Consider the following 27,451-nt stretch of genomic DNA (forward strand, 5'->3'; position numbering starts at 1 on the left):
GACTGAAGTGTAAAAGCCTGGTGCGCCAGTTTGTAACGCTATAGGCTGGAGGGAGGCAGCTGTTGCCATTAGATTCCCAGCCAGCGCAGATCCATCAGCGGCTTCACCCTCCCTGGAAAATTAAAGAAAAAAGAGAGAAGACAGGATGAGTCTCTCGACACCATCATAAACACACGAGACTGAAAATAGATTTTCCAAAAAGTTAAATCAATGGTACAGAAAAGTAGTATGTCCAGGACGCCTTCGACCTCAACCCAGGAGATCCAAATGGACATGTTCGACCACCATCCACACTCACAGGTAAGACACGGAAGGAAAGCGGGATTATGAGGGCAGAAATGTGCAAAGATTGCGTGAACTGCCGTTTATTCACACGGAGGAGGCTTTCTGATCGCACCGACGCTGTTTCACTTCTCAAGATTAACAGGTTGTTCGCCAATTAAGTCGCATAATTCGCCTGAAGCGCGAACTAACGCGCTGATTCAAGCCTCAATTCAGTCTGTGATGATTTTCAGAGGAAGAAAATATAGATAATCGCTATTTAAAGGTCCTGTATTTTGATTTATTGTCCACCCTTCGCTGGTGTCTAGCCGGTAATTGTGTTGCTTTAATAAGCCTCCCGTGTGTGACCATATGTGAGGATATGATGTAACTCTCGCTTTTGTGCTGTCGGCTCATTGGCTCCTCACGAAAACCACGCCTTTTGTTTAATTAATCGGCAGTTAATCGAATAAATGATGCGCCGAATGTTTGATCTAGCTGGAGCTGAGTCAGGAAAAGATTTGAAGTTTTCAAACCTGGCACGAACGGCAGCCGTGGCGTGTTTTATTTGGGGGTTTTGGAGTTTAAATCTGACCTCAGATCTGCTTTTTAATCAGGGGAAAATGTCCTCCTCCACCCTCCAGACTTCAACTCGCTGAACTCGTTTTTTATTTTCCCGTTAATTTACAGTTTTATCCTTGAACTTTCGGCGGCGGCGCTCTTTTCGTGGCCACAAATCAGCCGTGGCTTCTAGGAAGTGACACGGCGCCGTGGGCACGTTTAGTCATAAATGGATTTAAAAAAAAAAAAAAAATTGATGAGAATATCTAGAACAAACACACCCACGCTGAGCTCAGTCATTGTCTCTCTGGAGCAGGAAAAAAACACCTCAGCACAGACAACCAACGCTTCAAACCGTGCCAACTCCTGCTCTCTCCTCTTTACTCCCACTCCTCCCAGCTCCTTCGCACCCCCCCACCTGATTCCTTCTCCATCCTCTTCGATCTATCTCCATCCTGCTCTCACCGTCTCACCTCGTCCTGTCTGTTTTTAGAAGTCAGATCTTTATCGAGGCCGCGGCGAGGAGCAGATGGACCCCCTCCCCTTGTGCCAGGCAGCGGGGAATGCTGTGTTTGTGTGCGCCGCCCCCGATCAATTAGATATAAAGTTCACGCAGACCTGTGGCGGGTCACGCTGGTGTATGTATTTATAACTCTGCCGTGGAGAGACGGGCAGCGAGACGCATTTCTAATATCCTGAAGACGACGGTTTTCCACCCAGCGCCACAGAAGAAGAAATGAGCTGCGGGCCGAGAACTGATCCGAATTCAGCGCCCGAGGGTCGCTTAGATTAAAGATCCTGCAGATCGGCGTGGATATCTGTGAGCAGAATAATGCGTGGAGCGTTCTGGGTGGGGGAGCGTTAATGTGGTGTGCACCCCTCCGCCCTCCCTGCTCCAATACAACACCCTCCTCAATTATGCACTTAATCTGGGAGGATGTTTACCAACAGGAAGCCTTCCCTCCTTACTTCCTCTGGCATTTCCCTGCCCTTTGCCGACAGGAACTCGCCCCATCATGGCTCCGATCGAGGAGACCCCTCTAAACGCACACACACACACCTGCCTGCGCACACTTATACACACACACCGTGTTTGCTGTAATCGTGAACTTGTGGCGAGTTTGCCACCTCCGGAGCGTCCGTTAGAGAACCAGGGGTTATTTTAGTAACTATGATCTCTATCTCTTCCGATAAGGTTTTATTTGCCAGCTTAATTGCTGAGATATCTGGAGGCGCAGCAGCAGCTCCCGCAGGGCGCGCAGTGATAAACATGTTATCTAAGTCGTTTATTTGGAAATGAGAACAGAGGTGAACCTAAAAAATCATTACTTTAACTGTCCGCTGTCAACATTGAGGGTTTGCAGAGCTACTTCCTGATTCAGCATCCTTCATTTCACGCTGCTGTGGATCAAATCTTCAGAACTGGGTTGAGTTCATCTTTGTTTTTACTTGCACACAATTGGATTTAGACCGTGGAGATGAACTGGGGATTTGTTTACAGCCTGTTTGATGGTCTGGTCGTGTCGCACCCTCAGGTCTTTGCAATTAAGACCCCATTTACACCTGGTATTAGCAAGAGATTTGTATGTGGATGAAGCAAAACACACAGCAGAATGGATAGTAATCAGATTTGGGCTCTCGAGACCTGGTGGAGGTCTGGTTCACGTGGGACCAGGTCTCAGCCAGGTGTGAAGACGGGTGTTGCACTCTTACAGACAGGTGTCCACTAAACATGGCTCTAGCCCCCTCCATGTTAGCAGATGTGACTCGAGGCAAAGAAAAAAACACCAAAGTACGTGTGAAATAAAGTTTTTTTGTTAATGTTTTAATCAGTTATTTAATGCGAGAAAAAGTGGGTTTGAAGTCATGATTGACAGCTGAGCCCTGCTCGCGATGGGGCGGGACCTGGAGGCGGGAGGAAGGAGGAAGTGGTCCGCGTCGTCCAGCTTTATATACAGTCGATAATTTTGTCCCCCATCGCTTACACTGACGGCACATTAGGAAGCGATCGCTAAATGGGCTTATGAACAGGAGCATCCGTCCACTCAGTCGATAGATACCCACCTCCACCTGCTTCTGCTGCCCCTAGCACCAGCTGTAGAGGCGGATGTCCAGATCCTGATATCGTCTGGGGTCAAACGTCTTACCAGAACTCCCAGAATACCTGGCGAACAAGCTGTGAATCTTTAATGTACAGAGGCAGAAGATGAGCAGTCTCCGCTCAGCCGTCAATGTACACAACGTTTTCAGAGGAGTCATGATTCCCGGTGTAGGAGGAAACCAGCAGATGCCATCCACCCGTCTCTTCTCATGCATCATCTGCTGAAGTTTAACATTAAAAGCCGGCGGTGACACAGTAATTGTTGTTGGGTGTATCACTGCTGGTTCGCTGTGGCTCTCCCCGCGGTGTGATCATCCTGTCCGCGGCTGGATGCGTTATTTTTGCACCGCAGGAGGTTGAAAATAATTCAAATGAATTCCTGAGCTCCGGTTTTGTTTGAGAGGAGCGTTTAACAGATGCGTTTTTTTTTTCTTTTGTCACTTAACACTGGAAACCTCTCGGCCGCTGTGTGCTTTTACGCTGGCGCCGGTTGGCGTAACAGGTCGTGTTTGTTTAAAGGCAGGCGGGGCGGCGTCATTCATCCGAGGGCCTCGGCGGGCCCCGTCGCACACGATGTGACAGTGATAACAAAATGCAGAGTGGAGGAGGGATCACCGCTGGCGAGTAGTTAACCAGAAAACACAGTACTTACGATATTAAAGTGAAAGCTGCTGTAGGTAATCGATAAATTCAACAGAAGAAAAGCAGCAGAAAAGTGTGATTGTTCGTTTCTTTACAATTGAAAGCATTGCTCTCATCTTCGATTTTTTTCCCACCAGCACCTGAACACAACACCAGCAGACCACAACAACAGCTGAAAGAGTTTGTTAGTTAATGGACTGAAAGCCGCCACTGACAGAAACATTACGTTTAAGTAATTAATCAAGGAAGCTTTTAAAATAGCGTCCAGTTACTCACATTTCACCACGTCTTCCTCATTTTTTATTGTTTTACTCAGATTTTATTGACTAAACAATGAAGCAGATGAATCGAAGATGAAAGCAGGCGTTAGTTTCAGCCCTAAAGAAAGGTCAGCAGTCATGCTCAGTTCAGGTGATGTGCGGTAAACATGAAATCAGAGCTACACGAGTGTCGTGTTTTTACCTGCGAGACTCGTGTTTTGACGCCTCTCTTCATCATCTACGTGAGAAAACATGAGATTTCCACGCGGTCAGTGAAGTAAAAGTGTATCTTCTGCACAGTGATGCAGCTGAAAAAGCCTAATTGCATTGATTGGCCTGACAAAACGTGAGGTCATGGCACACCTGCACTGGAGGCGTGAGCGCACAGGTGTGTGATGGGTCATAGATGTGATGTGTTCTGTAAAGGCCGTAACTCGCAAACATCCTCTACGTTCATCCTCCTGCTTTATCCCTAAACATCATCCTCCCGCTGGAAGAACAGCCACAGCCTCCTGATCGCCGTCAAATGTGATTAGTCGGCATTGTGTTACCATGGCGATGTGGGCAGGGCGGGCTCATAATGCAATGTGTGGCCTCTGCCCAACCCGGATGGGCCATTTGCCAGGGGTCTGCCAATCGGATTACAAGGTCCCAGTTTGCATGGGAACATGAGAAATGACAAGTAATGAAGGCTGCTGGTGGCCTGGCTGCTCGACTCGCCCTCCAGTCCGGGACTCTTGCTGCTTTATCTCCGCCTCTATCTGACTGTCTGATCATATTCAGAAGCTTTTACAAACGCTGTGCCAAATGTTAATGGCCGCCATGCTCCCCGGAAACAAGGTCCCCCACCAGATATGTCAAGATAAGTCATAACGGAGCGACACGATTCAACTTTTTCTGTTTTTCTCTTCCCTTCCTAATCCCCCTCTCCGCTGCCCTCCGACCTCTCCGCTCTCAGGGAAAGTACGCCAAGAGGAAGAGCCGATTTAAGCGCTCGGACGGGAGCACCTCCTCTGACACCACCTCCAACAGCTTCGTCCGACAGGTAACGTCTCACACTTAATCCTTCCTGCAGACCGCTAATCCAGCCGCCAGACTCTCAACTTTCCTCTCGTTTTGTTTAAAGAGCAATCACATGAAAGTTTAATGAAGTCGAAGGGATGCTGGGAGTTCGGTCGCTCCGTTTATCTCCCTGAAGCCGTGGTTTAATTATTATTTTTGAACCCAACTTTTGAGTTCAAACATCTCTGCAGCAGGGATGAAAGTAGGCGATTGATCAGGAATCATCAACAGTTCGGCTTGTTAATCATAAAAATAATATATACTAGTATTTACAAGTAAATATACTCCAAAAACGGTTAAAATTATCCACAGAATTATTGCAGAATAAAGGTTGATGATGACTTATCGCTGCAGTCTGACAACATGCGTCTCAGATTGTTTGCAAACCTGCGTGTGATTGGTTCATTAAACCTACACAAAGTTTTACCTTTACGAGCTAAAAGGTTAAAACTGTTAAATCACATTTGTGCAGGTCACATTAGTCCTTAAATATTTTCTCATTCCAAGAGAATAAAATCACCTTAATTGGATTCTGAGCCTCTAAATGCTTTTTTTTCTGCTTAATTTGCATTATTATTGCAGAGACTGGGATATATGAAATGAATGTGAGCAAACATGACGATCACCAAACAAATTGTTCTAAGTGTAATGCAGGAGGTCTAAAATAAGCTGTTAAAACCTAAAACTTCTGTTTGCACCGCAGTTTATCTGCCATGTCGCAGTTCCAGCACGGAGGAAACTAAACGTGTGTGTGTGTGTGTGTGTGTGTGTGTGTGTGTGTGTGTGTGTGTGTGTGTGTGTGTGTGTGTGTGTGTGTGTGTGTGTGTGTGTGTGTGTGTGTGTGTGTCACATCCAAGCGGCTTTGATATCATCGCCTGTAACAACAGTAAAACCGCTGCGACTACAGCGACACGCAGCTTTTCAGTCACGAGCTGAGAAACATCCTCCAGGACTCTGGTTGGGATTATTACTCCCCAGGTGTGCGACTCGCCCCCACGCTGCTCCCCTCTGACCCTGACTCCACCCGGCCGCAGGTGTAGATGCACTGATTGGCTCGTTGAGAGGGAGCCAGTCGTCATTTTGTGGCTGAAAATGGGTCAAGAAGCCGCTCCCTGTCAGACGGGAACACATCTTCTCTGAGAGTTTAGGAGGCGGGGTTAGGACGTCGCACCCGCGCAGCAGTCCTGTCTGGACGTGACATTTCTCAAAGCCACGCTGCACGGCAGCTAAATGAGTCCCCCTTTTTCCGTCTGACCTCTTCATTTGCGAGAGGAAGTGATTTGCCCCGTGCTGAATGACATTTACCCGTTCAGCGCTGCCGTCGCTTCAGAAAAAAAAAGAGAAAACATCGCTGTTGGTGAACACAGGGAGCTGAACTCTCCTGTGGTTTCTAAAGGTTAGCTGCATCCTCGCCTACACACATCACCCTTCCCACTGCCTCGTCCTTCATTAACTCTGCGACTCCGCTCGCTGGAGGGCCACGTGCGCCGGGGCCTGCAGGTTAGGCACGATTCGCGATCGCTCGCACCGCATAAGAAACTCATTACCTGCGCTGAGGACGATTTAACGCTTCCTGAGATGAATGTCCTCCCCTGCCTCATGCTGTTGCGCCGCATTTCACTCAGCAGCAGGGATTTTGAACAGCTGAGATGCTGCACGTAATCCAAAAATGGATTTAGCCGTTTCTATGAATGTTTCTCTGCATCATGTTTAGATTCTGGCTCGAATCCACAGAAGAAGAAGAAGAAGAAGAAGAAGCGTGCAGGCGCTCTATAGGTTTTAGCACATATAGCCTATTTTAGCCTCCCCTTCAACAGCTCAAAGCAGAGCCCTGTATAGGCTTTACAGTCTCACACACACCTACGCAAGTGCACACTCACTCACCACACACACACACACACGAATACACACGAGCCACAATCAGCCAACGGTGGAGCTGGCTGGTACACTCAGCCCGGTTTCCATGGCAACCGGGCCACTGAATCTCCCTGCGTGCGCAGGCACAGTGGGATGGAGAGACGAAGGAGAGGATGTTTAGATGGGTTTGTGTGTGTGTGTGTGTGTGCACGTGGGTGCAGCCTACGTGTTTGTGCAGTGCCGGTTTGTGTGTCGAGTTCAACAAAAAAAAAAAAAAAAAAAAAACACACTCCGTCTTCAGGTGTGCGAAGACGAGCGAAGACTGTCTGCTGCGGTGGAAGCAGTGTTTTCTGAATGTCGACGTGTTGTGTGTTTTATCGTTAGTAACTAGAAAACACACACTTTAATATAGACTCACATCAGAGGGGCTGTGGCTGAATCCTCGAAGGGACAAAGACCACAGAGGAGGGGCCTTCAGAGGACCTCGAGACCAAGCAGTCTAGACTCATAACGATTAAAACAAAATGCAATGCATGAAGTAAAAAACTCCAAGTTTGTCACCAACAAGTGGAAAGACCAGCGAGAAGCTCCTTCATACGCAGCAGAGTTTAAGTCAGGCTGCCTGTCGCCCTGCAGCAGCCTCCTCAGAGGTCCACTCAGTGTAATACGTTTACCAGAGGCTTGATGACCGCCATTTCCTGGTGAATATGACAGCGTCTTTCAGCTTAAAGATTTCATAAGGATCACCTCGACACTCCAGTAAATAACTGACTGAAGCACACAGTGTGTTATGGGCTGCTGGGTGTCTCGCTGTTGGTGAGTCAGTCCCATTTTGACATATGAAATGCAGAGAATTGACTCTTTAAATTGGGATGCGGCAAACAACAGCTCAGTTCAAGCCCGGTAACATGAATATGTGGGCGTCCTGGTGGCATGGGGGTCAAGGTTAAGGTGGTTTTGACAAACTTCCAACATGCAACCTGCAGTTTGCAATAGCAGATCATTTGCACATGCGACAAATGCATGTGCACGCAGGAGTCTTTGTGAATTTAACCACAATTTGCCGGTGGCAGTCATTTGTGAAACAGGATTCTGCCACCATTTGCCATCTGCACGTAAGCTGTGCTTGCAAACTGCATTTGTGAAACGAGCTGAAGGCCTTTGTTGACTGTTTCCCATCTGCGTGCTGTAGTCTCCCAGTCGCAGGCTTAAAATACAACCAGTAAGTGAAATAGATGTAGAATAGGTTCATGCACAAGGTGTGAAAAGTTTTCAGGCTTATGTAAAACACGCTGTGGGGAAAGAAGCGTTTTGAATAACTCAGATGCTCAGTCATGCTCAGTGACGGGAGGCGTTACCCGTCAAAATGACTGATTTCTATCACCTGAATACCAACATCCATCCATTTTCACTACCATCTCTCCAGAGACAAGATCGGGTCTTGCTTTGTTTCCGTATGTGAAGGGTCTCCGGGGTCCGGATGCTGCAGGGAGGCGAGCGGTCCTCCTGCCGCTCCTGACGTGTGAATCCCAGCGGAGCCCCAGTCCGGCTGCAGGAGGAGCCAACTGGAGGCTCCGCTCTCCATTTTTTCACCTTCCCCAGCTGACTGTGTTGTCATCAGCCACTCACGCAAGAGCGGAAGAGGCGGTCAGGTCTGCAGCCGCGGAGAAGCCCCTTTCGCTGTGTCAGAGGTCGCCCTCTAGTGGACACTTCGGTCCCTCAACACCACCAATCCAACCACACCTATCTGCCTCCTTCAGCCTTTTTAGCAGTGACCCTGTCCCATGCTGTATGCTTATTTCCATCCTTTATGTGCGCTCAGAATAGAAAAATCAGTCAGTGTCTGTAATGAAATATGATCAGCTGATCATTTTGGGTTTATGGATTTTGAGCGCTCACTACTAAACAGACACTCAGGGCTTGAATAGTGAAGCGCCTCCTGAACTCACTGCTGTAACACTGAACCACTGACTCTTTTTTCTACCCCCCCATATCCATATTAATCCGTCGTTTGATACCCTTTTCCGGAAGACAAAGACACAGAGAGAGGGACAGAATGAGATCAGGACAGAGGACGAGAGGAATGAAGCGAAGAGAAAGAGAGAGAGAGAGGCGGGGGGGTTTCCCTGGGCACTGCCCCAGCCCTCTCCCACGTCAGCGGGGGCATTGAATGGCTGACGGCTGCATACCGAGCCTCCTTCTGGGTCTCAGTGTGTTCATGTCCCTGTTTCTGCCCGGCCAGGGCTAAATATATTTCCCCAGTTTGCAAATGTAGCACAAGTCTTGCAACCCGACCCCCAGCCAGCTCCAGCTCCCTTCCTCTACACAAGGTTCACGTTCCACTGGGTTGTGGAGGTTGGAGGTGGGGGGGAGTGGGGAGTGGGAGTGTGCGTGTGTGTGTGTGTGTGTGTGTGTGTGTGTGTGTGTGTGAAGGGGTTGGAGGTTAAGAGAGGCGCTCTCCTGGTTTCACACATACGGCACTCTTTTCTGGCTTCCTCTCCTGTCACACACACATACACACATGTACACTTCTGCACTTGTCAAACTAGCAGACAGACACTCACACTAGTTACCCCTATCTCTCTCTCGCACACACACACACACACACACACACACACACACACACACACACACACACACACACGGGACTCTGTCTGTGGACTCCGGCGTTGCCCCCTTGGTTTGCCGTGGTGTGGCGAGCGTGGCAAACGAGGCATGGAGAGGACTGAGAGGATCCAAAGGCCCGTCATGGTAAGAAGGATCTGCATGAATCTACAAGCTCTTTGCTGCGTCTGGCTGATCTGGGAGCAGTTTGTGTGTGACTCTGCGTGGATCTGGATTGAGTTTCGAACGTCCGGCAGACACTTTTGCTCTGATTTGACAGGGTACTAGAGCTTGCCGCCCGTGCCCTGATCGCGCTTCACCTCCTGCTGAAGCGCCTTTCTTCGCTCCCCCTCTCTGAGTGTGATTCCATTTTGGGCCGGGCCGCAGCTGCTGGAAGGGCGCTGTGTTTTTAATTAGACTTCCAGTCCCACCGGTCGCCTCTGCTGCCGTCCCAGCACTGTGGCCATTTCAGGGGGCTTCCTTCACGGCTGTCCCCCTGTCCCAAACAGGCCTGGACTGGATCTGGATTTAGCTTGTTAGCTTCTGCGGCCTCACGCTTTCATAAGGTCTCTGCTGTTTGCTTTTCTGCTCTTTTTGCATGCTTGCATTCAGTATTTTCATTTTACTCTCCATGGATTCATAATCACGATGATTAGGGCTGCAGATGGCAATCATTTTAATCACCGATTAGTTTAATCCGTCAGGTGTTTCACGACTAATCCTTCATCTATAACGAATTAAAAATATCCATCACTGGGAAATTCCCAGAGCCCAAGGTTACATCTTCACACCAAAAGATACTCAGCTTAAAGCAACAAATCCTCATGTGAAGAGCTGGAACCAGTGGATCTCCTGATCGAGTGTTGATTAATTGACTCGTGATGATATGATTATATCAGGCTGCTGCAGTCTGATGTGATGCATAACAAATAAACAGTTTGCTGCATTGATCATCAGTTTCAGTCATTTTACGCCTGACTGCTTTCATTATCGATGAAGCTGCCAGTTATATTTTGTGCCTGTTATAATTTCCCAGAGCCAAGCGACGTCTTCACGTTGCTTGTTTTTATTGGACTAACAGTCCAAAACCCAAAGAGATGCAGTTCACTGTGACGAAGGGCTGAGAAAACCAGGAACCACCAGTCTCAGCTTCAGTTTCTGTGTGATTTTGCATTTATTAGCTGTATCATGACAGGATTTTCGTCATTGGACTTCCTCCCGTGCTTGTTGTGAAAATAGGGATTTCTGATGCGTTCAGACCGTGACTCATCTTTCTAGTCACCGCCACACGGGCCAGCTGGTTGCCATGACGCTGCCGTGACACAAATAGGAATATGGCCTTTTACAGCCGCCAGCCGTCTGCTTTGGACAGGAAATCAGCGCTTTGTGGGTCCTCGGTTTGTCCCCTCATCTTGCCCCTGTCCTCCTGCTCTCTGTACCTGCTTTCGCAGAGCTAATCGCCTCCGGGTGTGATGTGAATACACAGTGTCGCCGAGGCTCGACCGCTAATGCATTCTGGTTTGCTCTCAGCTGTCTGAGAGGAGATGCTGTGTCCTTCTTCTTCTCTGGTTTGTTGACTGGGGCCCGAGGAGACTCACAGATACAGCAGAAGTTAACATCCACGCTTTCTCTTTCTCCTTTGATTTTTCACGTCATCTGAGCTGATGTGTCTGGAGATGTTTTTATCAGTTTAATTATCAGGGCAGGGGTTCGCGGATGTGTTAGCTCTTAGATGTAATCACGTCTTAGTCGCACCTGCTGTGAGCTCCCTGTTGTTAACGGCGGCAGCGGATTCAGATCTTTGACCTTTGGCCTGTTATCTGACGATCACTTCCTGTGTTTCGCAGAGGAACTAGCCCAGCTTTCACGCCACTTCTTGTGTTCACACCCCCAAAAAAAGTCCTTTTTCCCAGTTTCCCCTTGGTCTTGAAGCCATGTGCAGAGGTGCCACAAAGGAAACAATGCTAACTCATTTCTGTGCTGCAGGGTGACTCTTTTCAACCCTCATTATTCAGAGCACTTGTCTTTTCCTGGCCCGCCCTCGCTCCTTATTCCATTACCCCCCTCCGCTCTGTTGCACCCCCACCCTCCATTTATTCAATATCAATGCTAAGGAGGTGTAAATTCATCATGGTGGCAGCCACTGTGCAGAGAATGGAGGCTCATTTTCAGGGTAATTACCGAGCCTCACCTTTCTTTGTAGCTTCTGCGCAGGAAAGTTTCAGTCTTGCTTGTAAAAGCGTGTGCTGCGTCGTGCGTGTGCTATGTTCTCCTCCAACCTATTGACCGGGCTCCGGCCTCACAGCGTGAGAAGATACTTCATTGATCACCTGTTGAAAAGCTTTTATGCAATTTCCCCGCCGCTGATTTCCCATCAGGGTATTTTATTTACTATTGATTCCTATATCTTCTTTCCATCCCCTTCCTGATGCAGCTCTCACTGGCTGCCTGTAAAAAGCTGCAGAGTTGGTTACTATGACACTGCTGGGGTCTCTAGTCTGACACCACCAATAGGAAAGCAGCTCCGCCGTCAGGTGACCTGTAGCTATTTTGAACAGGAGCTGTATGTGAAGTGAAGCAAGCAGCTAAATTAGAGACACGGCCTGCTGACATGAGAGGAGAAGAAGAAGAAGGTGGTCAATCAACAGTCTTATCACACGCTCTGAAAGGTGTTTCAGGGGAGAGCGAGCGCTGAGAGGTGATTGGTCAGCTGCTGTTTTGTCACTTTGAATGAATGAATGAATGAATGAATCCGTCAGTCCCACTCAGTCTCTTCTTTCCCTTGATTTCCTCTGGTTGTGTGTGACGTGAATCAACTGGATGAGTGACTCAGAGACACAAGCGTTTGTCCACACACACACACACACACACACACACACACACACACACACACACACACACACACACACACACACACACACACACAGAGTTGTCGCCCATCCCTCCCACTCTTCTTTCTCGCTCTACATTTTGCTGCATCACCGACCTGTTGCAGCGAGCCGGTCGCTCCCAGCTTGTTTCAGACGTCACTCCTCTAAAAGTGCCCCCGTGGGTTCCCCATCAGGCTTCGTTAGCCTTCACTTAGCCGCTGCTCCGCGCTGGGATGCACCTGTATGGCTGAGAAGATGACTCAGAGGTGGGGAGTGCGGGCGGCTGTCCTCGTTAGATGATGCATGTCACTCACAGGATCCTTCCTCCTACTTGAGTGGGAGGCGGGCGCCCCGCTGCGAGTGTTTGCGTATGAGTGAATGAAACAGGAAGCGGGGACGGTTTGTGGATGCCCGAGGATGCGGGGAGTAGCCAGCCATCGCATTGGCAACAGGGAGTGTCTGCATTGGGTCGGCCGTTGCCAAGTCACAGAGCGCCTCGATGCGACAGGTGGCTGAGCCAGAATCAACAACTGTGTTTGTCCTGTCATTTCAAACCCTAAAGAGACGCATGGACGGTAATCATAGGCGAAGAGGAGCGTTAATCACGCGTGAATGCAGGTGCAAACACGCACCACACAGATGCTTCACTCACACACAGCCACTTCTTTTCTCTCTGGGTGTATCGAGACCTTCAGGTTTTAGTTGGAAGAAGGCCACCAAGGATTTCTCCTCATCTTTGTTTTTTCCAAAGAGAACATTATTTTGGAATTTTATTCGATGGTGGCTGTTGAAAATAGAGACAGAAAACTAGTGATGGAGGGTTGACCTGCAGCAAAGGTCCAAAATCGAAGCAGGGGTGTTGCAGCTTTATGATGTTGCGTCTTTTTTTTTCCTCTGGGTGGGTGTCAAGAAGGACAAGTTAAAACAAAAGAGATGTCCTCCTTTACCCCACACATTCTTCTTCCTTCATCCAACAAGAGTTCAGTCCAAGATTCAGGAGTGTTATGCTCGTAGCAGCGAATGTAGCCTCAAACTGCTAGCCTGAGGATGAAGAGCGAGCTCTGGACGTGTGGGAGACGCACTTCTCTCCAGCTCCACACCTCCACCTTTCAGTGTCTTCAGACTCAAGTGACATCACTTAAGGCATTTGACCAGCTCCCTTTAGAGCCACAAAAGGGTTTATATAACCTTTTTCAGCAGTAATCCCAAAGACCTGGAAGATTTCTTGAGCTAAATCAGGAAGTTTTTCTAACTGAAGACGCATTTTATTAAAGTTAGATTTTGAACTTTTGGACTGAAAATGAAAAAAGGGTTAAAACTTGTTTATATTGCACAAAGTAAGCTATTAAAAATTCAGTGCTGAAACTCAGGCTGGCACTGATGTAGAAAGATTTCAGTCAACTCTGTTTGGAGATATTTGTTTTACTCGCTCTTTGTGTTGCCTGACTACACATGTGCAGGGAATTTTTCATCATCATTACATATGGCGTATGTCATCTTTGCGCATTCTCACCTCTATTTTAAAAGCCCACACCTAGTGACTCACTTCTTCTGCCTGGCACATTCAGCTGTCCGCATTCTTGTCAGCACCTCCTACAAAGCGCCAGGCAGCCTGTCAGCTCAAAAAAAAAAAAAAAAAAACAGCAAGGAGAGAACAAGTGGGATTGTTATATAAGTTGAACACTCCAACATTTCGGGAGTTCAGGCTGCCTCCCTCACAGGAGGCTCGGGTTTTTATTGTGGTATGGGTGTCTGGATGAGGGTCAGCAGGAGAGAGTCAAGTTTCCGTGCATGAGTGGTGAATGTGTTGGAAACTGAAGCCACTTCATGAGAAATTTATATCCCCCCTAATATTATAAACAGTCCTCAGGCCTTTTTTTCCCTCTCTCTACCTCTTTCTGTCTCCACTTGACACACCTACACACTGAATGTGTTGTACCTGTGCGGAAAGATTTAACACCCCGGCCTCTCTGCAGCTGCAGTGGAAATGTCGACCTGTTGTTATGCATCCTCTCCACCTCAAATTACACAGAGTCAGCTTTCAGCTTTCATGCAATATGAAGGCCGAGGCCCCTTTTGTGTCTGCGGAGGTTGCGCTTCTCGAGGCGGTCCCGACATTTGGACCGCAAACGAATCGCACAGGCAGAGCTGCAGCCGCTCTCCTTCGTGTCTAAGACAAGTGAATGTGAAAAAGACAGGAAGGAGAACATCAGGAATGCTTAAAGATGAACAAACAGGTTGTCAGTGAAGACAGCAGACATTCAAACTCACACCCTGCAGCTTCCCTTGGTCTTGTTTTTGCACGTTCGTGGACATCTGGCGCCCTTTTGGCACTTCACCTTTATGTGAACTCACTGTGCGTTTCAGGGCTCTGCAGACTCGTACACCAGCCGGCCGTCGGACTCGGACGTGTCCCTGGAGGAGGACCCCGAGGCTCTGAGGAAGGAGGCTGACAGACAGGCCCTCGCCACACTCGAGAAAGCAAAGGTCAGAGAGAAACTGTATCTCCGTCCGTTATGCAGTGTTGGTTTAATGGTCAGTGTTGAGTGCTCTGACAAACCTCCTTATCAAGAAGACACTGAGCTCTGTGTTTTTAATAACATCTAATATCTGTGTTTCCCGTCACTGCTCCAGACCAAACCGGTGGCGTTTGCCGTGCGGACAAACGTCGGTTACAACCCCGGCCCCAGCGATGACGTTCCTGTGCAGGGCATGGCCATATCCTTCGAAGCCAAAGACTTCTTGCACATTAAAGAGGTACGAACCTCTTTAATGAAGCACCAGCAAGCTCTAGTCCATGCACGCTTAAATATAAAGACACATTTATGTAGTGAAAAGCATGTTTTTCACGCAGAGATTCAGAGAATACTTCACATTCGTACCAATGCAGCTTTAAGCTAAATGACTTCATGTTTATGGTTCTCCTGGATGGCGTCGGGAACAGTGGGGCTCAGCGATCGGCCCCTTCAAACAACTGGCAGTGATGGGAGGGATCATGTTTTATTGCAGCTTGTTACACCCTCTCCTTCTGTCTAAACCCTGCCCAGGCCATGAGTGGGAGTTAGCACTAACAAGAGCTGCAGAGAGAGCAGAACTGGATGATCCAACTATAGAAGAAACAGTGGAAGAAAGTAAATTAATAAAAGTGACGCTTTAACTTTCTGATTTCAGTCACTTGGCACGAAATTGATCTCGGCTTTTTGTCGCTGGGTACATGACAGGCTTCTCTGCAACTGAGCGCTAGCTGCGTCTGAAAGGGTAAAATATTGTAGCAGGAGAAAGTGCCGGTGTGTCACTGATTGCCGATGCTCGTCTAAATGCAGAAGTACAACAACGACTGGTGGATCGGACGTCTGGTGAAGGAGGGCTGTGAGGTGGGCTTCATCCCCAGCCCGGTCAAACTGGAGAACACCCGTCAGCTGCAGGAGCAGAGGATGAGACAGAACCGACTCAGCTCCAGGTAGCCTTGAACGTCTCTCTGCGTTTACAGTATCGGCATCACAAACGACTGCCCCGTTTCTCTAAAACAAGGTCAGACCTGAGTCACGCTTCACCCACCAGGCGATGTAAAACTTCCTCAAATAGACTAAAGCGCTGCAGTGAGTCACCGTATTCCTCTATGCAACTACACTGTGTATATATTCAGTAGGTCTCTGTAGTCTAGGCTTTATCACCTTTAGAAATCCAAGAATAAATCTGCTTATTTTGATTATTCAAAACCGAATATCAACACTACAATAATGAGGGAGATTGGATTTTAACACGCAATTTGCAGCTCAATTACGCTTTTAATTGTGTTTGTTGTTCTTTCCACTTACTTTCTTGATTACTTTGATGAAATTCTGCACATTCTGCAGCTCATTTGTACTTTTTCTCTTAACTTTGTATTACCAGGAGGTCAAATGGCTCCCTGTTTACTGTAAATTATGAGGATTGCCTGCCGGAGGAATTGCTTGCCTTGATAATCAAAGATTATCATTCATTACTGTGAAGCTATGCTCTTTGTTTCTTCAGGCAATAATCTGTGCCTCCTCTCTCCATCGCAGTAAATCTGGAGGAAGCTCCAGTCTGGATGTTGCCACAGGAACACGCAGGCCCACCCCACCTGGCACAGGTGAGGTCACGGCAGAGGGGGGGGGGTCTCCCCATCAACTGCCGAAATAACAGCTTTGTTCATGTTTGTGTGCAACCCTGAGCGAGCGAGACGAGACAGGCGCCTGATATTTAGATGAAGATTTTAATTGGCCGGTTAGTCAGGCATGATGATGAATCACGGCGTCTCAGTGGGCTGCTGTGTGAAGCGAGAGAGGTCTTTGGAGGTCTGTCATTAGCACACAGGACGGGACTGAAATAGAGCCGAGGATGGACCGCGCTCATTAAACTTGATAAGTATGTCTGGCTTGTGTGCGTCTGCATCGCCAGGACCGCAGAGAGCTGAGGCTCGATATCCAAGACAGACAGCAGGAGAGAGGAAAGTGCAAACATGGGAAAAATAAACAGCTCTGATCGACTTTAAAGCTTTGCTGTGAATCAAAGCGAGCCACTGAACTGGACTCGGTAAGGCGTGTACATCCTAAGTGGCCGATCTGACTCAAAGCAAACCTTTGGCATTCTGGGAAATAAGCTTTTTCGCCTCCTGAGTGCAGAAAGGAACCGCTGGCGAAATCCACCTTACATCTAATCCAAAGCACACTAATTAACCATCTGGTTTGTGTAATTTTACTGGCCGTTATGTGCCGGATTATTTCTTTTTGCCCTTTGGCTTTTGTACAAATTAAAGGCGAGGCGTAGTGTGTTAATTGGGGAGCTTTAGAGGTGCTGGAAGGCAGATTTTGTCTCCGTTTCCTGCTGTTTCCAGTCTCAGTGCTAAGCTACACTAACGGCTGCTAGCTGTAGGCTCATATTTAACTGACAGTCATTACAGCGGTATCAGCCTCCTCATCTCTCAGCTGTAGGCAACAGAGCGTATTTCCCAAAATCCCAAGCACCTCCTTTAAAAGCGACACTCCTCACACCGGCAGACTCCTCATCCCGACCCCCCGCTCTCCTCTCGGCTTCTCCCCTCCTGCTCCTTCCCTCCTCTGCAGCCTCTCCTCCGCACGTCGACGCTGGAGGTTTTGTGACTCTGTCGTCACGCTGAATTCACCCTCTCCTCATGCGTCTGTGCCTCGCCTCCTGATGATCTCATGCTGTTCTTTTAAGCTCTTGTCAGTGTTATCTCCAGTTGAAGTCATACTCTGTGCCACCTTACGCCATCTCTTGCAGTTTCCTCCATGCCTCTCTCTGGATGCATCTCACACTCTTCTTTTTACTCTTTTCCCTTTTTGCTTCTCCTCTTCTGTTATTTCTCGTCCTCTTTCGCTTTGCCTTGTCTCGCCCTCTCTCTCTCTCTCTCTCTCTCTCTCTGCACCGCCCGCCCTCCTCCCCCCTCATCAGCTCACGTGGACATGTCCACTGTGGCCTTTGACGTTGACCCCCTCGACCTGGATGCAGAGGAGCCCCCTGAGTTCCAGGGTGACCCTCGCTCCTCCAAGAGCATGTCAGGCAGCGTAACATCCCCTCAGGCCAACACCCACCGACTGCCCTTCTTTAAGAAGGTAACACCCGAGGCCCGGGACGCCTCGCTCACCTCCTCCCTCCTCCGTCTCTCACTAACTGCTCACAGCTGAACCGCCCCTGCTCCTGCTGCCGCTGTAGCTCCTGACTCTAACGCTGTTTGGCCCTCGGGCTGCGGTCACGACGGTTCCGCTCGGATATGTTTGGACGTTTGCTTCTGTGCTTGTCGGCTGGGAGAGGCGTTGAACTAACCGATCCGCTCTGAAATGGCTGCCGCTGCTGTTTTATTGAGCCTCTTCTGTATTTCATACGGCGGAGGCAGTCAGCGTGAAGTCTGTTTCAATCAATAAGCAGCTCCTCTCCCAATCCCCCTCCTAATCCTAACCTGTCAATAACTAAATGTGCTCTTGTGTCTTGTCTTTGTCTCTTCTGGCTTTGTGTGGAATGATACCAAAGGTGGTCCGGCTAAACAGAAACAGAAGTCGGTGAGTGTGGTTCGTTCTCAACACTAACCTCTAACATTTCACCCCTCATCCTCCGTCGTCTTACATTTTCCTCCTTGTAATAGAATATTTTACTGCGCTTCATTGCTCCCAGTATTCGGTGACGCCGCTGTCATCTCCCCAGAGCTTGCATCGCGGCTGTCAGCGTGCAGATGCAGGTGCAGATTCATCCCAGACCCTGTTAGTCAGAGCAGCACAGTAACACATCCCGACATGCTTTCCTTTCCATTTATAACGGCCGATTTGAGCGACAGCAGCCCCGCAATCAGCTGTTTTCTGCTCTTCAGCACGATTGGAAGGCGTGAAAACAAAGGCTTGTTGTGTTCGGAGGGACAGCGAGTTAAAAATACGCAGAAAGTGTTGAAAATAACATGCAAACCCACACTCGCGCTCATCCCATTCAGACCGATGTTTCGCAGGAAAAGAAAGCGCTGAAATGCTTTCAGGATTTTCAATCTAATTCAGGAAATCTTCCATTTAATGTAAACAGAACCAACATTGGCATCTTGGAGGACAGGAAAGCGTAACATTGAACTATCATCGTGATCCGAGTCATAAGCACCGTCCTCCCTGTTATTCATTAAATTGTGCGCTGTGCTCGTATTATTCAGAGCGGCGAGCGCCGCTGTAGCGTTCGGTGCTCCTGCTCTGCCCCTTTAGAGACAAGAGCCATTTGGAAACTTTTATAACAGGTATTTTTAGCTTCGCTGAATACAAATGAGCTGAAATGAGCTTCCGTTGCTCTGCTTTATGTAACGTAATGTAGTGGAGCAGGCCACTCCAGCATTATCTACTGCTCTAAGAGCTGCGCACAGAAGAGGGGGTGGGCTCGGAATACAGATCAAAAAAAGAAAAAAAAAAAAATCCAATTTCAGCGTTGTTAGAGCTTATAGGACGTGCGGCCGTCCTCAGTGAGAGAAAGGCTGTTTCCAAATAGGACAAATGCTTATGGCGTCCTTATGGATGAATCATTCATGATTCATATTGTACAAACAAGCCGAAAGTTCACGCGCTGCGATATGGATCGTGCCTCTGTGTGGGTGTTCTATATAAGTCTTGGTTAAAGGTTTCTAGTGTAAATGGCTGAAGGAAAGCCTCAGACTACAGCATGTAGTGGGCTCTTTATATAGATTACGTCTTCCCGAAAAGTTGGTGCGAAAAGTACATAAAAACAGAATTCAGTCAGACAAACTGTGTTTACTGACAGCAGTCTTCCAAAGCTCATGTATCAATCTCCTTCATCCAGTCATGTGTTCACAAAGCGGTGAACCTCGCTCCATCCTTTCATACCCAGTCATGACACCTGTTACCAATGAGCCTGATTACCTGTGGAACGATCCAAACAGGTGTTTTTGTTGCTCCTGTCCAAACTCGTCTGAAACGTGTTGCTGCATCAAACTCAGGAGAAGCGCATATTTACAAAAATCAATGAAGCTGATGAGGTCAGGGATGAAATCCGTTGTCTTTGTGCCGTTTTCGGTCGAGTTTCTGTCAGACAGGATTATTTCTGTTTTGCAGTGTCCAAACATTTTTGGATTAATGGTTAAAAGATGCTTGTAAATAGGATTAAAAACAATAAAAATCCACCTGAAAATCAGATTATAGACGCGCCAAACACTCACACGCTCTGTATGCGTGTGCGTATGTAAAGTAATCTCTCATAATGAAAAGTTGAAGCACAAATGTTAAAAAGTGCATTTTCGCTCAGTCGCTGGCAGCAACAGCTCTAACAATTCACACCAAGTGCTGATGAATAACAAAGAGAGAAAGTGTGAAGATGACGTCTGCGTCAGGGCAGCAGCACAGTCACGAGAGCTCTCCTGACACCCCGGCGTCTGGTTTAATTATGGACACTTTAATTATGTGAGACAGCAGACGAAGAAATAGCAGCGAGCGCTTTCAGCGAGGCATCGATCCCCGCCTGCGAAACGCTCACAGACAGTCAATAAGACGGATGGAGTCCAGCGTCTGAATCTCACCATCCATCAATCTGAGCGCTCACGGGGGGGTGGGGGGGTGGGGGGGGCGTTTGTGGTGAGTTAATGCTGATTTATCTGACTGTACATGTGTGTGTGCTGCTTGGGACTTTTCCTGGCTCAGATGGAGCACGTCCCACCCTACGACGTGGTCCCCTCGATGAGACCCATCATCCTGGTCGGGCCGTCGCTCAAAGGATATGAAGTAAGGAGAAAAATTAGCAACGCGCTAACGTCGACTTGTGTTGTTGTTGTGTTACCTTACACCTGATGCTTTCTCGTCAGGTGACAGACATGATGCAGAAAGCGCTCTTCGACTTTCTGAAACACAAGTTTGAGGGCAGGTAAGAACCACAGCATCCGCTATCCACATCCATCGTGAACACGCCGCTCACTGACCCGCTAACCACTGGCATCTCCGCTCCAGGATATCCATCACACGGGTGACAGCGGACATCTCCTTGGCCAAACGCTCCGTCCTCAACAACCCCAGCAAACACACCATCATCGAGCGCTCCAGCACCCGCTCCAGCCTGGGTAAGACGGCACAGAGCCGCCTCAGAGCTCAGAGTAACACCACGACGAGAAACTTGCTCTGCAGACAGCTGACGTGAACAAGGATCCCAGTTTGTGATTGGACAGACGATAAAGTAGAAAACATTTCTGTTCATTGTGTCGTGCTGCTAAACATCCATTTAAATACCTTCCACTATCTGTGCTTCACATCTTTGAGTGTATTTCTTTCTTATTTAGACAGATAGATACATACACAGGAGGAAATGTTGCATTTGTCTGGGACTATTTTCAGCTGCGGATTAATACACGTTTGTTGCTGTAGTGAGTGCTCATGGCAGCAGGATGCTCTATGTGGGATTCACTCAAAATAAACTACAATGGTTCATTGTATCAGAGGAGCACTGAGCTGCTCACTGGTGTTTTTTAATAGTTTTTGGACGATACCGGAGCTCGACGGTGCAGAGGAGTAACATAAACCAGTTCTCTTTGTAGAAAATCACCAGATCTCTTCTTTAATGTACTCTTAGAGGCAGTTTGGTTTGCACCCACAAACACGTTTACACCTTAAAGCACCGGCAGGTGAGGAGTAAAACGATGTCTTCTTGGTGCTGCAGGAGGTGAGACATTGAAAAAAATATAGCGAAGCAGGTGAAGGTCATGTGTGAACCAAAGACCTGAAAGTGTCAAGTTTTTCCCTTTTATACCTGCTCTGACTGCCTGAGTCTGATCTGGCCTCCTCTCTCTTTCTTCATCCTGTCTTTTCTGCCCTTCACCCACCCATCCTCCCCCTCGCCCCACCTTCTCTCCCATCCTCCTCCACCACTCTCTGTTGATTCAGACGTACTGGGTACGTATGCTCTCCTCGCAACGAAACAAAGAAGCCTCTCCCTTTCCTCCCTCCCCCTTTTCTTCTCACGATATTCATCATCCGCTCATCCATCGTTTGTCTGCCTGTCTGCTTGCCTGTCAGTTTCTCTGTTCCTCATACTTCTGTGTGACAGCCTGTAGTCGCTAACAAAAAGACAAGAATTACAAAACCAAATCGGGAAGAGATCCGTGGGAGGGCGGCGGGGAGACTGGTACCTGTTCCAGACTGTGAGCGGAGAGGAAACTTTCCATACTGCTCACCCCTTTGTGACCTACGTATAATGCTATCCATGCGCTACTCTGTATAAGTGCGCAGTCATCCCCAAGAATAGCCTCTATAGAAGCTGGAACTCGTCTCGTGAACTCTGTCCAGTCACGGCGGAGGAGCGAGTTTCTCGCTGCAGTCGAATCCAAATTTGCAAAAGTCCAAATCCTGGTTGAGGTTAATGGAAACCTTGCCCGCTGTTTCTTTGTATGAGTTAAAGTTCATGTTTCTTATCACTCTGCGGAGGCCCTGTGTTTTGGCTCCAGCTTTAATTCTCTATCCTTCAGCCCTCTGGAGGCTGCTAAACTGTGTGCAGGCCCCGTCTCTCCGCAGATTGCCTCGCCCCCGTTATCTCTCACCGCCGCTGGGCTGGCGGCACATACGCCTCGGAGGCGCTGAGGTTTGACCACACAGACGAGGAACGTTCTGGTTTCCAGGTTTAATCTCTCACTTTACACGTCAACGGGCTGATAAAAAAAAAAAAAAAAAAACAGGGGCGGGGGGGACAGTGGTGGAATTGCCAAATTACAAGATTTATAGGCTGTTGTTGAGGAACAATGAAAACAAAACACCCAAGCAATCCACGGAGTTGATTGGCTCACCTGTTAGATGAATTACCGCTGTGCCTGTTAGCGCTAACAGAAACTAATGCTCCACTTAATTTGTTTGATGAAGGTGTTTTTTTTGTTTTTGTTTGTTTGTTTGTTTTCTTTACCTGGTGAGAAATTGTGCCCTTGTTATTACTTATTACAAGTGCCACAGGCATCTCATTCTTAAGTGCCTCCCTCCTTCGCAACTTTGAAATAAGAAAGATCAGACGGACGGAAGGGAATTGGAAATGTCGGGAGGCTGCGACAGAATGAGGATGCTGCACTGCTCCATTTAGCTGTGCATAAATGGAACTCTAAGTGTGATCCAGTCTAATCATACGCTTGGAGCTGTTTTCTCTAAAGCCTCGACGTGCATGATTGAGAACTAACATGTCGGTTATTTGTGTATTTGTGCACAAAGTAAAGGAAGTGCGGTTCGTGAAACAGCTCCTCAGAGACACGTGCAGCTTACATGGTGGCTTTTCTGTCTCGCTGTATTAACGCGTCGTCTCCGTGTCCTGGGCCTTCAGCGGAGGTGCAGAGCGAGATCGAGCGCATCTTTGAGTTGGCCCGCACTCTGCAGCTGGTCGCTCTGGATGCAGACACCATCAACCACCCCTCCCAGCTGGCAAAGACCTCCCTGGCTCCCATCATTGTCTATATCAAAATAGCCTCACCTAAGGTAAGGCATCGGTTATAATCCTTAAGATTTCACTGAATCAAACCCAGTTTTTTAGCAGTAGTGCTGAACATATAGAGTAGCAGTAGCCTATCAATATACTGACAGATACACAGGCTGCTGCTCAGTTATGTTTCTCAGAAGGTAGCAGCTGAAGGCGCGTTTGCTGCCCCCAGAATTCTGGGATATGTAGTATTATGCCACACTTGCAGATACCATCAACAACAGTGTCGCCAAATCAGTGAGGACTCTCATCTGAAGCATTTTAATTTGGCGTATTTTTAAGTTTGTTGTTGTGTCACCACCACCAGTACGTGAATCACACACTTGTGCGCTTGCATGACACAAACTAAACGAGGGTCCGCTCGTAAAGCCATGGCTCCGTAGCGCTGCTCGTGGTAGAAATACACTCACAGGGTACCAGTTCTTTCCTTTTAAAGTGATAAAACGACCGACAGTCACAGGAGTGATCGATGTTTTGGTAAAGTGCTGTTGTCTCCCTGCAGGTCCTCCAGAGGCTCATCAAATCCAGGGGGAAGTCCCAGGCTAAACACCTAAATGTGCAGATGGTGGCAGCGGACAAGTTGGCCCAGTGCCCACCTGTGAGTTTTGCCTTTCATCTGAACCAATGAAAGACTTTCTGTTAAAACAACCAAAAAATGCATTGAGTTTGGTTCACTAAGTCCAACCAATAGCCCTTTTGTCTCTGCGCAGGAACTGTTTGACATCATCCTGGACGAGAACCAGCTGGAGGACGCCTGCGAGCACCTGGCCGACTACCTGGAGGCGTACTGGAAGGCGACACACCCCCCGAGCAGCAACCCTCCCAACCCCCTGCTGAACCGCACCATGGCCACGGCAGCCCTGGCCGCCTCCCCTGAGCCCGTCTCCAACCTGCAGGTACAGGTGCTCACCTCCCTGCGCAGAAATATGGATCTGTGGCCTGACATGGACGGTGCTGTAGCGGCTGAGGGGAAAGAGGAAGAACATGCTCTCTGAAGTCCAGCAGAGGTGGTGGCGGTGGGGGTGGGGGTGGGGGGCACTCTGGCAACTCAACCTCAGCCCAGCAGCGTGCTCTCTTTACGCTGAAGTGCATCCAGATGCTGTATATAGAAACACAGATGCACGTTCACACACCTCATACGAACAGCTAGTTTAAGAGCAGCCACAGGTAAAAGGATGCAGTCTGTGTCTGACTGCACTGTTCACACACCTGTCCGCACCGGACTCCCCCCCCCCCCCCATTCATTTCGCTGTAATCAGGAGTAAAACGATATCTGCTGCCCCCACCCGTCCCTCTTTAGCTCTGTGGCCTCCTTTCTCCACTGTTTTTTTCTTCTCTGGGAGGCTGAATCCAGTTTGCCGTCCTCCTCTGTGTTGCCATGGCACTGCCCCTGAAAACAGCAAGTCATGTCCGCCTCTTCAAACAGAAACGCTGAGTTTGGTGGAGGCTGTTGCTAACACGCTGTCCAGTTTAATCTTCTTACAATCATCTTAACAGCAGAGTACTAATCAGCCCTGTCTGTCGCTTTATTACCTCTGGCTGCACATCAGTTATGACGAGCTGCAGACTGATTTTTACGTCTTTGATGGTGTGACACCCGAGAACAGTGTTGCACCAAATGGCTGGAAAAATGTTTTTATATCTTTTTATCGAGGCTGTCGTTATAAAAGCAACAAAAAATAATCCAAGAAAATTATTATTGCTCTTAAAAAAAAAAAAAAACATCTTGTGCTGAAGATTTATTTAATCATTTTTTAGGGATTTGTCTGCTTTTCTCTCTGCCATGACATCAACCTGCCAGGAGGTGGCACTGTTGTAATGGTAGAGCTTCAGGCAGCTTGTTGAATGCTTGGGTGTGTTTGCAGGTCGGCATCCTGAGTTTAAAATAATCAATTAGCAGACGTAGTTTGTTTAACTGACTGAGTAATAACCGTGTTTGTGAGTGCTGCCTGTGAGTTTCTGTGTGTGCATGTCGGCAGCACAGCTCCTTCGGCTGGAGCGTCTCTGTGACGCCATGTTTTTTTGAAGTCCTCTGCTGCGTGTCCTGCCCTGTGCTAACCCTTCTGACTAACGACTGTTGTGTGGTTTTTGCTCTGCCGTTTGTGTCTCTGCATGGTTGCTGTGTGGCATGGCTGTGGCTGGCTGCAGGGGCCGTACCTGGTGCACGGCGAGCAGAAGCGGGATGGGCCTCTGACAGAGTGCGGCGGGAGTGGCACCCTGCATGACTATCAGACAGACCTGGGAGGGAAACCTCAGCAGCAGCAGCAGCAAGCGTACATGCGCTCTTCTCGCGGCCAGCTGCGGGGGGGGAGCGGGCGAGGCCTGTCGAGGCAAGACACCTTCGACTCTGAGACCCAGGGCAGCCGGGACTCGGCCTACACCGAGGCCGGCGACTCCTGCATGGACATTGAGACCGACCCCTACGAAGAGCCCGAGCCCTACCGAGGGGGCGGGGGCAGCCGCCTCCACCTGGCGCAGCATCACGGCAGACAGGCCTCCTGGGAGGACGAAGGCGCCGAGCCGGACCAGGAGAACCTGAACCACCCTCCGATGCCGAGCCAGATGCAGCCGCATGGACGTGCCAAGCTGAGGGAGCGTTACTGCCAGGACCCCGTGGACACCGGGGCCAACATGAGTCGCAACAAGAACCAGGACGACTGGGGGAGGGACGTCTACATCCGCTGAGCGCACATCACACCGGGAAGAAAGCGAGTGAGGATGGAGGGAGATGGGGGGGGGTCAGGTTTTGGGCTGAGGAGGAACTGAAGTGTGCGTCAGTCAGGCTAACAAACGAATCTGTTTACATCCCAGTACAATGTAAAGAAACACATCAACTGCCAGACGCCATTCTCATCCACTTCTTCTTGCAATTCAATTTATTTCTGTTTAGAAAAAGATAATATGGGTCTGTTTTTTTGTTTCCTATGTTAATACTGCATGAATATCATGGATTTCTAAACTGACAGCACGAGGACAGTAATCGTTCTGATTGTGAATCTCTGACTGTGATCTGTGTGACTCAACCTCACCTTCAGTTGTCCAGTGCGAAGGCTGGTGGAGCTGTAGTCCGTCACGTCCGTCCTCTCTCTGCGGTATCAAACAGGGTCTAACATCTCCGTCCCCGTGTGCGGCGTCAAGACTTCTCTTTACCTTAACCTCGCTCTTTTGGATCTCAGAAAATGTCCCGTGCTGAGATCCAGAAGTTTGGGCCTCTCACCTCCACTTTCTTATCACCCAGACCTTAAAAAGCTGGTGGAGAAGTTGCCATATTTCAACGATTTATCGATGTTGCTACACTCATGTCCGCTCGGTAACAACAAAGAGTACACTCCAAAGACGTTTACTTCCTCCCCGACCCGGTCCGGCCGCCGTACCCGCCCGTACGCGTCTGACCTCCCGTTTCTGTTTTCCCTCTTCCCTGAGTGGCGCCCGTGGGACTCATTCATTTCTGGTTTTTCTAACGCGGCGCAGCACCGCAGTTGCAGTTTTGTGAATGAAGCGTCCTGCCTTAGTCACTCCCACCTTAAAACACCCGTATTTCAAGAAAACTCCAATCACAAGTGCCGGAATGTTTCGCCAAGCCATGTCCACCACTGCCATGGTGGGATGTCTTAACTCTTGTTGCGCTCATGCCATATCCGCGTGTCTCCGTGTGTCTCGTGGCTACTCTGCACCGTAGCCGTCGCCGTCGCTCCAGCGCATCTCGTTTCCTTTGCACCAGCTTCGTCGTCTGTTTTTCAGGGCTGATGGTTATTTAAGAAGTACTTGTGTGTGTGGTTAATCACTCCCAACTTCCACCCAAACGGCTAGCTTGTCTGATATTAAATACCACTCTCTTCTTACTCTTGATTTCTGACTGAATTAGTGTTGTTTTTTCCTGTGGACACTTGCAATTTTTTATTTTTTTTTCAATCTTCGGTTCTTGTGAGGTAGTGAGAGGAGTATCGAGGGAGGGGGGGAGGGGGAGGGTAGGACCAGCTTTGGTCTTTACTCAGTTATCTATAATGGAGAATCCATGAATGTCTTTGGTGGGCTGCTTCGGCCCGCCCGTCTTCAGTTGAATAAATAAATATTAAATAATGATCAGTAAATAATGTTATTGTTGCGTTATCGCAATTGTTAAAAATATGAAATAACATGTATCATTGGTGCCTGATTGTAGCTACATTTTGCTTTTTCTGCCTTTCATTTTTAATCTGTGGATAAATTCGTATTTTAATTAAAAATTTAATCAGAAAATGCCATTGTGTCACTTAATTGAGACGGTGAGGTGCGAT

At 48.5% G+C, this 27,451-nt stretch overlaps 1 protein-coding gene across 2 annotated transcripts; it reads left to right on the forward strand.

Annotated features, from left to right (window-relative positions):
- cacnb1 (calcium channel, voltage-dependent, beta 1 subunit) lies at positions 1 to 27,416 on the forward strand. Of its 2 annotated transcripts, none has more exons than XM_070981917.1 (14): positions 1 to 300; positions 4,784 to 4,870; positions 14,586 to 14,705; positions 14,853 to 14,975; positions 15,542 to 15,678; positions 16,265 to 16,332; positions 17,655 to 17,815; positions 20,378 to 20,458; positions 20,539 to 20,597; positions 20,681 to 20,790; positions 23,022 to 23,173; positions 23,677 to 23,772; positions 23,885 to 24,070; positions 25,323 to 27,416. In XM_070981917.1, the coding sequence occupies exons 1-14, from the start codon at positions 211 to 213 to the stop codon at positions 25,857 to 25,859; spliced, it is 2,007 nt and encodes a 668-aa protein (XP_070838018.1). In that variant the 5' UTR covers positions 1 to 210; the 3' UTR covers positions 25,860 to 27,416. The 2 variants fall into 2 exon arrangements, with proteins under 2 accessions (XP_070838018.1, XP_070838017.1); XM_070981916.1 differs by lacking the exon at positions 17,655 to 17,815 and adding an exon at positions 18,231 to 18,259.
- Positions 27,417 to 27,451: the final 35 nt, after the last annotated feature.

Source organism: Chaetodon trifascialis, chromosome 15, assembly GCF_039877785.1.
Source record: "Chaetodon trifascialis isolate fChaTrf1 chromosome 15, fChaTrf1.hap1, whole genome shotgun sequence".
In the NCBI taxonomy this organism is placed as follows: Eukaryota; Metazoa; Chordata; class Actinopteri; order Chaetodontiformes; family Chaetodontidae; genus Chaetodon; species Chaetodon trifascialis.

Excerpts from the sequence above, each read along its gene's own strand:
- cacnb1 (XM_070981917.1), top strand. The coding sequence starts at position 211 with ATGGTACAGAAAAGTAGTATGTCCAGGACGCCTTCGACCTCAACCCAG. Across the intron at positions 301-4,783 it reads ACCACCATCCACACTCACAG|GGAAAGTACGCCAAGAGGAA; the intron begins GTAAGACACGGA and ends CTCCGCTCTCAG. Across the intron at positions 17,816-20,377 it reads GACTGCCCTTCTTTAAGAAG|ATGGAGCACGTCCCACCCTA; the intron begins GTAACACCCGAG and ends TTCCTGGCTCAG.